General features: G+C 38.0%; 1 protein-coding gene across 3 annotated transcripts in view; it reads right to left on the reverse strand.

The window, feature by feature from the left end:
• The window catches only part of VPS13A (vacuolar protein sorting 13 homolog A), a 107,916-nt gene extending 95,777 nt beyond the window's left edge, over positions 1-12,139 (reverse strand). For all 3 annotated transcript variants that reach the window (XR_009485121.1, XM_059836883.1, XM_059836885.1), the window contains exons 1-7: positions 11,961-12,139; positions 3,549-3,592; positions 2,991-3,033; positions 2,012-2,107; positions 1,630-1,731; positions 844-953; positions 528-587 (exon numbers count right to left, since the gene is read on the reverse strand). Coding sequence is in view for 2 of the 3 variants with exons in the window: in XM_059836883.1 (XP_059692866.1) it covers positions 528-587; positions 844-953; positions 1,630-1,731; positions 2,012-2,107; positions 2,991-3,033; positions 3,549-3,592; positions 11,961-12,060 (555 nt within the window). In the remaining variant the exon portion in view is untranslated. The remainder of the gene's footprint in view (positions 1-527; positions 588-843; positions 954-1,629; positions 1,732-2,011; positions 2,108-2,990; positions 3,034-3,548; positions 3,593-11,960) is intronic.
• Positions 12,140-12,394: the final 255 nt, after the last annotated feature.

The following is a 12,394-nucleotide window of genomic DNA, read 5'->3' on the forward strand; positions in this document are numbered from 1 at the left end:
AGGAATAAGCATTCACAAAACCAGCTTTTCATTCAAGAAAATAACATTTACTTTGGACATATTTTCTTTAAGACTAGCAGTTAGCAAAAACTACTGAATCAGAGCAACTCAGCACAACCAACATACTGATCCTACTACATAGTCTTCTAGAAAAAAAATTTCATACCATCTTGTGATTACTACTCTAAGCGCCTTAAAGTGCAGTTCACAGATAAAAAAAAAATTAGCTCCAGCTGAAAAAAAAAAGATGTAATCTTTTTTTCTCTTTTTCCTTTCCCACCACTCCCTGTTATCAGGCAGTAACTTCCTTTCTTGGAGCTCAAGTCAGTTTCAGTAAAATATTCAGAATGGACAGCCCAAATATAGCAAAGTGTATTGGAAACCACACCATTGTGCATTGCTGATGATTAAAGGTATATTTTCCATTAGACAGTATGTTACCAGAAAGCACAATACACAAAAGCACAACTTCACCTATTGGTAGATATTAACATGTTTTTCAGATTAAAGGTGAGAAATAAAATTACCTGCAAACTTAGATTCTGAAGTGAAATCCCAAATGACAAGGGGTTATCACGATTTGTGATCTAATAGAACACAGGAAAAGACAAAAAAATAATTATTTCATATATCGTTCATATATTTGGCTAAGAATTTAAGTATCTTTACATTTTGGTCAAAGCTTTTTTTTCAGTTTGTTTGGGTTTTTTTATCAAACTAATAAAATCCCACAACTTTACTATATTCTCTCAACATGAAAAGCAATTAGAAGAAATCAGACAGGTTCCTAATTTCATGTTACAGCACACAACCCCTTATGGTAAGATATACAAAAGTACTTACATCATCTTCATAGCGAATATGGATGTTGGAAATTTTCAGCTGAAGATTTTTGATGACCTGAGTAACCAGCTTTTCTACAAAAGTGTCTTGTTTCTCTTCTTTTACTTTATCTATGTTAAAGGAAAACAATTTAATATTTTGTTTACATTCCAATATTTTTAAAAATTAGACAAAACAATAACACAAAAAATTTAGCATAAGTGTTTTCTATTACATTATACTCCAATTGCATAGAAACACGTTTGCTCTGTATAATCTACAACATTTACATTCTCAGATTAGGTTTTCTAGCTTTACTACCTGCAGAGTGAAGAATCAGGTAGTTCAAAAGTATGACCAGCACGTGCCAATACTCTAGGGGTGCAAATCATACTTCTTACTTCAGAAGTTGAATTTAAAGTTAAGTATTTGCACGTCATGAAGAACAGATTGAAAAAAACCTTTAAAAAGCTGTATTGGTAAAAATGATTTGACACTGGAAATAAACTCTTTTTTATGAAAGAGGAAAGAAAATGTCAGGTGACACATGATAAAAAAACCAAAATGTATTTCAAAAGCCTAATTTATATCAGATCACACCAACGCTCAAAACTTTTTATTTTCAGAATGCTGGTTCTGCAACACTGATGGCAATTATACCTAAAAAACCATAGCTAATAGGTTTTTATGTAACAAGGGAAAAACAAGAATCTAGAAGACATTGACAAAATGTTCATCTTTCTGGATTAAAGAAAGAAGCAGCATCACTTTCATTAGCTTTTCACATTAGCTTTTCATCAGCCTTACCTTGGTCAGCTATCTTCTGCTTTGCTTCTTCTATTCTCTGCAATTCCCTTTGTCTTGCTTCCAAGAGTTGCCTGGCTTCTTTTTCAGCATCATATTTTATGGCTAAACACATAATGTAAAAATGTATAATACCAAAAAGCCTTATATTTTTTTTTAAAGAAACTGTTTCAAAAGCTGTAATTTTTACATTTTTGTAACAGTTACATAGCAAGAAAATTAGATGATGAAACCCAAGTTACTGAAAGACTTCCACTCCACTATTTAACTGTAATTGCAAAAAATATATACTAAGAATAAAGCTCATGAAAATGGTATCAACCCATTCCAGAAAATTCTGAAACCCCACCAATCCATAGTCACTTCTTCCTATACATTAACTTACTGGCTGTGGGCACAATAAGCAAATAAACTCCATCAAGGACTGCCTCAACAGGTTGAGTATAAAGGTTTTGCCATGGAATCTGTAGGTTAAGTTGACCTACAAAGACAAAAAAAAAAAGGTTGAAGTATACAATTAAATAGTTGACTGGAAAAGAAATGCAAAGATAATTGATATTAAACACAAAATCTCTTTAGCAATTATTATACTGAACAGAAATTACCCCCCTAAACCTGAGGCAAAAGATGCCTCAGTTGAGTTGTATTTTCATACACAATACACAAACAACATGAGATGTTTTCCCGTGAGTACAACTATCAAATCTACAGTCTTTCCTTATTTCCTTGAATTACATTCCTTCTTCTTAACAGCAATGTCTCCCTCCTTGAAAATCCACTGCAACATCTTCAGAAACAAGAAAAGCACATGGGCAGCTCACACATCATCAGTCAGCTAATACTAGTCTTTGTGAACACAGGGATCATGAGGTTACAGTGCCTCCCAAATTTTAATAAAATACTAAATGACATTATTCCAGGGTCAATTTAAAGGAAGCATAATGGCTTTAGACTTAGTTTACTTTAAGAAACCACTTTTACAAGACAATCAATATGCAACAAGAAAACTTTTTATTTTAGCAAAAACAAGGAAGGAAGGAGATGAAAAGACAAGTGAAAGGTAAAAATCAGTTGTGGAGTCTTGTTAAGACAAGCAACAAGATCCAGTCCTGCCCAATTGCTCATCTTTGCTGTGTTGGGCTATTTTCTCGTTAATATTAAGATGATTAAACAAGACTCCAGTATACTTTATTGAAAGGAGCTTCCTCAAAGTTTCTTTTCAGAAGAGACAACTTCAGAGTGTACAAAGTATACAAAACAATGAATATATGGAAATTACTTGCTTAGGATGCCTAAAGTCAATTGCAATGAAAGGTAGTACTTTCAGAAATTCCTGCATGTGTACAAGATAAAATGCAACTTACTAATATGTCCTGCTTTAACTTTAAATGGCACATCCAACTGACTCTGAAAGAAAGAGGTTTAGAAAATTTAAGTTTAATTCGGCAACTTCTGAAACATCCCAATGCAGGAAAAGGTTATGATAACATTCACAAATTTACCTGTCAATCACAGAAAAAAAAAAAAAATCTGTATAATGGATAAGCAAGCATTTGGTTACCAATTTACACTGTTATGCTATGTTAGGCTAAATACATTCCCAAAAACAAAGTTCTAGATTCATGAGCTATAGCAAAAAAAGGTCTTTCAGTATTGCTCTTGAACTAAGCACATTCTCAATTGCTGAGAGCTCTCTCAGGGAGAAAAATTGTATACACTTTGCCATTTAAATTTAATCTCAAATTAATCAAATAATCTATATAGGTGACGAGAAAGAAAGCCCATAAGGTTCCACTTAAAAGAAAGTGTGTCCTAAAATAAGAACCAAAAAATGCACATTAAACCCATTAAGCCCATTAAACACATAAAACATAGCTCAGAAATCATTTTTGCTTGCATTATTGTTATTTTCACTAGCTTACCAGTGCATTTTCTTTTATTTCCAGATTTTTCAGTGCTACAGCTCCTAAAAGAAAAGAAGCAAAAAAGAAAAACTGGAATAAGCAAAGTGGTACACACTGCAAGTCCCAAATTTTGAATCAGACTTGGTTACAGAAGCCTAGAAGACAAGAGGCCTAAAGTATGTCTCAAACACAAATGAAGGATAGCAGTGGAGTCAACCAAGATTAGCTGGTAATAACATGCCATGAGAAAGAATGGGATGTGGCAGGAAAAGGTGGCCATACAGACGTAAGCCAGAACTCTTCTTGGACAAAGGAATATGTTCTGGCTCCTGAAATAGAGCACAAGCAAAGGAATGAGGTCAAGAAGTAGGCATGGACTGTCAACCTAAGGTCAATCCACTAGGGAGGGATCAAGACCTCCAGAGACCCTCAAAGACCTCTGACCCATTCCCAGAAAGGTCTAGAAGAACAAACTGCAGATGATAACTCATTTGCACAGTAAACAAGGAAATCAGCTCCATAGCACAGAAATCTTAACTGTATAAAACTATCAGAATCAAACCTGGACACACATGTGTCCCAGGACCCTGGACACTCCATCAGCTGCACTGACACTGGAGTTAGGACTGACGATGTTCCTTCCTTTCTTTCTCTGCACCGCACTTTAATCTCTGTGTGTCTCTCTCTCTCTTCTCTTTCACCCATCCCTTATCCAAGACTTACCACCATGTGTTTATACTATAAGGGACTAATTTACACCAACTTCCACACTGTGTATATAATTTATTAACAAAACTTCTGAAGTTTTTACAAACATACTGACTTCCGTTGTTCCTTTTTGACCACAGGTACCTACAAATTTTGGGTGCTCCCTTCCCCTTCACAGGGGGACACCCCAGTGGTCCATGACTTATGGTTCCCAAAACTTCTACTTTGGAGAGATTCACAGCTTACATATCAAATATCCATGAAAGATGATTAAGACCATGAAAGATGATTACCCATTCCACAAAACAATATCTGAGATTGTCCCATGGAGCTCACATGTCCATGAAAATAACCTAAGATTACTCAAAGTAAAGACGCTGGAAAACCCTGTCATAATTTCGTAAGAACCCATTTTGAAATCAAAAGTTAGCTTCTTTTTCTTCAACATCTGTTTCCTATCCTAGTAGAAATCTAGCAACAGTAAATGTGAGTGGAATTTTAGCCCTCAAAAGATCTTACTCTTGCCAGTTTTATTTATAGGCCTATAAAAATTCACAGGAGGTGTTTCAGTTATCTAATTTTTAAGGAGAGAAATTCAGTATACTGTGAACAAAGAAAATATAAATTGCAAGATCAGTTTTACAGTATACTTCACATCAAACACTTGCCATAACAAAAGGAATACTGGAACCAGAAAACTCATAACTTAAACATGCAATGCATTCTGCAAAATCGACAAGAAGAATGGAGCTCCTGTGATGGTTACTTTCAAACTAGTTGTATAGCATTAACACATGCACATGGAATAGACATCTGATACAGCTCAGCAGGGGCATAAATGAGATTCCAGAAACCAGAAGCAGATTACAGGCCTAGAAAGGAATACAACTTAAGGCTGAAAACAAAGATTGACCCAAAATGCTTTTCTTTCGGGATGCATTTAGAAACAGCAAAATGTATGAGGAAATGGGAGCTCCAATTGCAAGAATATTCTTGCAGTTATATAGCGCTAATGGCAATCAACAACTGTTCAAAGTACCACCAATTTTGGGAAACTGGACACAAATATCAAAAGCGTACATACTAGAAGAATTGGCTCAAGTTGTTGAACTGATATAGAAGAACTGACCAGGTAAACTAATCCATCCATCTCATAGCACTCACAAAATACTATGAAGTTTCTAATGCTTTAATTTATTCATTGCAGCAATTTATAATCACTTTCCAGTAGAAGTGTATACATCTGACATGTGCTAACATCAGCCTCTCCAAAGAAATACTACATACAGAAGGATGGCTTTTGACAACTGATGCCGCTGCTGTTAAGCCTTAAAATACACACACATTGCCGGGAACAACAGAAAAGGGAAAAAAACCAAACCAAACCAAAAAAAAAAACCCCAGAAAACCCACAAAATGCCACACACAAAGAAAGCATTTCCAAAAGTAGTCTGTAACTACTCTAGGAACTAGAACTACATAGTTTTTGTAGGCAATAACAAGGTGATAGTTTTATGTACCATTGGCTCAATTCCATTCTAAATTTACTCCCTGATAAAGCTTACACTGCAGAGACCATTTTAATATTAAAAAAAAACCCAGTTGGCTTCTTCAAGAAGATATCACTAATTGTAATTGTATTCATGGCAAGTAATTCTAATGGTATCCAGAGCAAAGGTTCAGGTTTGTAACCAAGTTACCAGGCAAGAGTTGCAACTTCTGCAGGTCAGTTGAGTCATGTTAAAAACATTCAGAAGGAAACTGTATGGCTACACAAAACAGATGAAGCAGTTTAACTGGGTTGAGTTTCTTAACTTTCAGTGATGGCTATGTAAACATTCCCTCTCATTTATCAAGAGTCTGACATAGGCCACAGTTCTGCAAAGACACATTAACTCAAGCTACAATAATGTGGCTGCCTGGATGCTTCCAAAAACAAAAAACTGCAAAGTGAGTCAGGATTATTTTAAACATTTACAAACAATATTTTGTGATGGCAGAACTATTTCTCATTTTATTTGAGCACATCAGAATGGTAGATAATAAACAGAGAATCAATAATGTTTCAAATAGGAAGCTTTTGAAATTTCTAGATTTAATGCTGGAATTTGGAAGTGAAGTACATAATTCTCCACTGTTTTTGCTTATGCTTTTAAAATTTTAAAAAATCACTTATGATTTTACAATCAGAAAGTTTGATGTTTTAGTTAAGAATCCCTAGAAGAAATACATATTAGTAGAACCCCAGGCATCTGAATTTTAGTGTAAAATTACTGAAATATGTTCACTAAAATATAACAGTTTACTTACCCGAACCTTGTTATGGTCTGATCACAGCGAATGGACCATCAAAGCATACAAAAGTCATCTAAAGAGGCACTAGGTTTTGTGTATTGATGTAATCTTTCTTTTTCCTATACTTGACAGAGGCCAAGACACTGACTAAACATTCCTGCAGTGAACAGGAAATATTTCCAAAGCCACCACACTTGCAAAGCTTGCAACCAACTCTGATGCTCAGGACTTGAAATGCAGTTATTGACCATGCCAGTATTCTCCTTCCAAAATTTAGTCTCTACCACATGTAGCCATTTCCTTTGCAATGAAATGTAGATCTAAGCACAACTACAGTAAATCCTGACCATTCTGTTGGGGATTGGAGGCAAAAAACCAAAAGCCCCCACAAACAGAAGCAGGAAAACCAGAGAATAAATCCTAGTTACAGGATGTAAAACAGTTAGTGTATTAGCCTTGGATTACTGACAGTAGATTTTAATTGCAGAAATCAGAAAACATATCAAGATTTGATTATCAGTTTTGCTGATGGTTGGTTGGGTTTTTTTGGCAGGGCTGGTGTCCCGCTGTTGGGAGCAACTAAATGTTTTGATGTCAGAAATGCATCCAATACATGATTAAAAATTACCCAACTAAGAAACCTTAAAAACTGTGAGTACAAGTAGTTGGAGCTGTATAAATACCTAAGGTTAAACATGCAGGCTACCAGCCAAAACAATAATAAAAGCCAGAACTGTTATAAATATCTACAGAAAAGTCTAGAATTTATTTAGGCTACTTTCTAAAGCAAACTTTTAGATTTACTGATGTCTGGACAATGTGAATAATTCAACAAAATAAAACAGCTGTCAAAACTCTAGAAAAATAGCTTTATCATTTTAATTTTAGATACTCAAAATAACTTCATTAATTTAAATGCTTGAACCAACATCTACTACCAAGGATTCAGCTTGCAAAAAGAGATCTAGTAAACTATTTCACCGAAGAGGCCTGACAGAAATTTTGTTATGGTTGTAAACAAAAGATAAAGGGGGGAAGAAAATTATTCTACATAAAAATCTTGTAGATTTTATCTAAATGATCACTCTCTCCCGTCTTGTAAATAAAAGGGCAGGGGAAGGAAAGCAGATGAGAAAGATGAAAGATCAGAAAATGCAAACACCTTAGCTAGTATCTGATCGGAATCCAACACTCCTGTTCAAATATTTTAACAAAATTTCTGCTTTTTTCCAACAGCATTGTCAGCTTGTGAACACCTCTTGTCACTTAACACAAACAGCTGCTTTTGCTAGTCATTCCCCACTTGTGTTTGTGCTGTTAATTATTTCTGTTTAAGCATACCCTCTAGAGACAAGCAGCAAGCCTCTGAGGATCAGTATCTGCCAAATACCTCATCTATTGACATCTATTGTAAAATGGATCGTGAAAGACAGCAAAAACTACTAGACGTTATGTACCCCTCAAGTGAATTCAAATTACTATTATGTAAGGGGAGGGGAGGAGGTTGCACTTGCTATACCTAGACAGGCAAAATAAACAAAAGTAGTTATCTTTCACTATAATAATAGTTGTAGCCAAAAAGAAAAAAAAAAGTGTTTGGGTCCTCACAAACATGCCAATTATCTGCCTATATCATCTTACTTACACAGCTACCCCAAAAGAGACACCAGCTACTCAAAGTTGTGTTAGATAAGACATGCTTGAGACATTACCTAATAAGCAAGCATGCCAAGTCAACCAAGATTAAAGTTTTTTAAAAGGCAGTACAGAGGGTCTGACCAAAACACTGAAAAATAGCATCATGAACTGTAACAAAACAATTGTTTGGTCTCTCAATACTGGGTATGTCACTTCTTGTCAAAGATAACTGCATACATCTCACATTGCTGCAAGCATCTTTTCAAGTATTTTACCTTGACCAGGTCTAGAGCATTCAAAAATATCTAACTCACCTAAATACTTATCTAACCTGTTTATCCAAGCCAAGTACTTGCACACTTGTTAACACAGTCCATTGAAACTATCTTCCTTAGGGAACACCAAAAAACAAGCGGTTCAAGAACACTGTCCTTCCCAGTATCAGCCATCCAATAGCTTTCTCGGATAGCTGCCCACAGTAGTTTTTTACCTTGCTTCACATTAATGGAGTTCCTTAGGCATATGATTTTCTCCCTTCACACTTTTTTCTGAGCATTGGCTTTTCCAGTATTGGCTTTACACATTCAAATTACCTTTTATACCTGTGTAGGTTGAGGTACCTTAAACTTTCTGCACTGCCTTTTATATTTCAGGTCATGCAGTTCTTGCAACATTCTCAGCCATGAATGTTTTCAGATATCACATCTTTTTTCAATACTGAGATAGTCTACATTTTTACCCTTCAATCTGAGGGGTTTTTAACAAGAAAAAAAAAATCACTACTGCAATTATTAATGTGCTCATGTATTTTCTGGAACAGCATCATCAAACTACTACACAGATTGAACATGGAATAGCTTTAATAGTGCATGATGAATTCTCTCATTTATCAAAACCAAGGTTAAGCATGATCATTAAAAAGTCATTAATAAAGCTCTGAATTTACAGAGGCTGAAACTATGTAAAATTGGGTTTTACATACAGATTCAGTCTATGAACAGGTTACCAGCCTTAATTCAAACAGGCTAGCTATAAAAAACCACAAGGCCACAATTTGCTCCCTACAGCCTTTTAATATAAACTACTCCATTTTTTAATAATTCAGAGGCAAAAAAATACATGCCTTTTAAAATTTAAGACTATATATATGTATGTATGTATGTATGTATGTGTGTGTATATATATATATATATATATATATAATTTGTGCAATGCTCTAGCATCCAAAAAGCAGTGGTGATTTGTTATAGGGAAAAAAACCCCAAACAACTTCCCCTTTTTTTTTTTCTTTATTTTAATTTGATGGATTTAGGGCAATTTAATTTCAATAGCACATGAATTATGTAAAATTAAGCAATCTTATCAAGACACACAAAGACAAACACTGTAAGAAAACACATAGCTGTAATGGAAATGCTTTCAGAGCACACAGACAAGCATGAAAAGCTATTAAGTTTACCTAAAATATGAAGACAAAAATAGTATTTTTTAAAAAATACCTTAGTCACAGCATTTTAGTAATTAGCAAGCTAAAAAAATTATCCATAGACTTTAGGTATACTCCGAGTGTAGGGATCTGCTAATCAATGATGCACTCCATATAAACGTATTCTACTTTTTCTCCTGCTGTTACTACTAATGGTTGCTGCCTTTTACATAGCAGAATGCAATTTCTAGGTCCTTTGAGATATTTGAAATAAAATAAATATTGCAGATGTACAGACCATTAAACACAATTTAAGTGAAAAAAAAGCACCATGCAGTAGACCAGGAAAAAAATAAAATTCCACAGGTGATGTCTCACCAACACATCATAGCAGTTCTGAGCCTCTTATAGGAAGACACTGGTAGCTCCATATATCAGTATCCGCTACAAACAAGTCAACAGGCTATGCAAAGAAAAAATAATTTTATTCTAATACATAGGCACTAGAGAAGTGAGAAATTTAGTTTAAATAAAAATATACTAAAGCCTCTAAAACATGAGAACCTCTTGAAGATGAAATATTTAAAAAGAAAATTAAGTTCCACAGACACAGAAAAATATGACAGCTGAATATCAAGACTTCAAAGTAAAACTGAGGGGTTTTTTTAGTTTTTGTTCGGGTTAGATTATTTGGTTTGGGGTTTTTTTTTTTTTTTAGTTTTTTTTTTAATTGAGACAATGTGCATCTAATCTGTTAATAGTTGCTTCACAGAGGCATAAGCTGCCATGACTAACAATCAGCAACCTAGAGAGGTGGGAAAAATAAGCTTTTACCTTTTTTGCAATGTACAAACATTGTCCGACACATTTACAATGTTCCGTATTTTTCATTAAATATTTTGTCTTCATTGAACACAAAGAAGAAACTATGGTAACTTCAGTACACAAATCAAGCAATTAGCTGGACACGTTCTACTGAAAGGTGCAATTAGTCAAACCTTTCAAATAAGGCTCACCTAATCAGTGAGAGATATGCAATATTAAGCCTCACTGCTACAGATGAAGGACTAATACATTGTCTCCAGCAGTTACATGTGCTGTTGCTGTATTAAGACTCCTTATAGAGACTTTACAAAGATGCTATGAACGCCTTGACTAACTGAAGGAAAGTAACTGCAGAGACAAAACTAAATAAGGACGCCATTTCAGAAAACAAGCATGAAAACAAACATGTCCATGATGCAAAATGCTCCAGGCATAGCTTACAAAATCTGGTTAATGTATATGAGTACCTAGGAATGGAATTGCAGGTAAGCAAATACCTCGAGGATGTTTCACACCTACTGTATGAATGCACCTGTAAAAAAACCCAGAACCTCTGTGTTTGCTTTTGCTGATGCTGCAGACACCTGGGATGCACATTCAAAACTGAGCCAGCACTGATCACAGGCATCCGTTCATGGTCTGTGTCTGACAGACCTTCGGTGCTGTTTTCTTGTAGGTACCTTACTAAGGCGAACTCAGGAGGGCACATTCAAATAGAACACTTTACTGCCTTCAGAACTGACATGTTCATTTAATTCTACAGACCAGTGCTTACCTCGCCTAGTACAGCTAGGCACCGCCTTTGCAAACACCTAAGGCAGTATCTACCCCTGGTTCTTTAAGGCTAAAAATAACAAGTATTCCAGACCTACAGATGGCAGCGCCAAGAACGCAGGGGATGTCACTGCCGTTCGCGGAGAGGCCACTCACCCCCACAAAACCCTTCACGCCGTCAAAACCCTTGGCGTTTATGCACGGTTTATTTGCGGGCGTGGAAAACGCCCGTAAACCAGTTCAGTTTCGCATTCCCAGAACCAGGTCAGGCTCCCGCCTCCAAGCTGCCCGCCCGCCAATTCCCAAACTTTCTGCGAGCACCAGAAACACCGCGGCCAGCCAAGGTCCGTCCCCATCTAGGAGACAGCACTGGCACCTCCATACGAAAAAACGAAACAGAAGTAGCCGTTCATGCGCCTCCGGCACTTCGCTCGGTTTCTCTTGCCCCCGTTCTGCAGCTCCTCCCGCTCCGCCCGCGCCGCCCCCCGCTGCCGCAGCCGGCTGCTCCGCGGACACTACCTCCCCAGCCCGCCCGCCTGACCGCCCCCGCGGCTATTTTTAAGTGGCCGGGCAGGTGGAGAGGCGGCAGAGTTGTCGGGTAAACCGGCGGCCTGGCCCGGCCCGGCCCGGCCCGGCAGCGCCCAGGGGACGCCGCCCCGGCCTCCTCCCTTGAGCGGGCGGTAGGGCGAGCCCGGCCGGGCAGGAAGGCACGCGGCGGCATGAGGGCAGGCAGACGGCTCCCCCGCGGCGCGCCAGGCCCGTACCTCCCCAGATGCCCAGCTTCAGCTGGGAGCTGTCCAGGTTCACCACGTAGTCGCCAAGGAAACGGTTCAGGACGTCCACGACCAGCGACTCAAACACCATCCTGCAACCCGGCCGGCCGCCGCCCGGCAGCAGCGCCGCCGCCCCGGCTCCAACCGCTCCCCGCCGGTCCGCCCCACCCCGCGGCTCGAGGGGGCGGTGCAGCGGGGCCCCCCGCCCCTCCCGGCTGCGGGCGCGGCGAGGAAGGGGCGCGGCTTGTCCGAGGCTACGGCAGCCGGTGGGGGCTGCGCAGCTGCGCCGGCCTCGGGCCTTTCCCTCCCAGAGTCGCTTCCTACGCACGTTGGCTGCCCGCTCTTGTAAAGGTACGAGTTCACAGAATGGGTCAGTTTGGAAGGGACTGCAGGGGATCTTCTGGTCCAATCTCCCTGCTCTGTGA

The sequence above is a fragment of the Haemorhous mexicanus genome, chromosome Z (assembly GCF_027477595.1).
Source record: "Haemorhous mexicanus isolate bHaeMex1 chromosome Z, bHaeMex1.pri, whole genome shotgun sequence".
NCBI classification, from domain to species: domain Eukaryota; kingdom Metazoa; phylum Chordata; class Aves; order Passeriformes; family Fringillidae; genus Haemorhous; species Haemorhous mexicanus.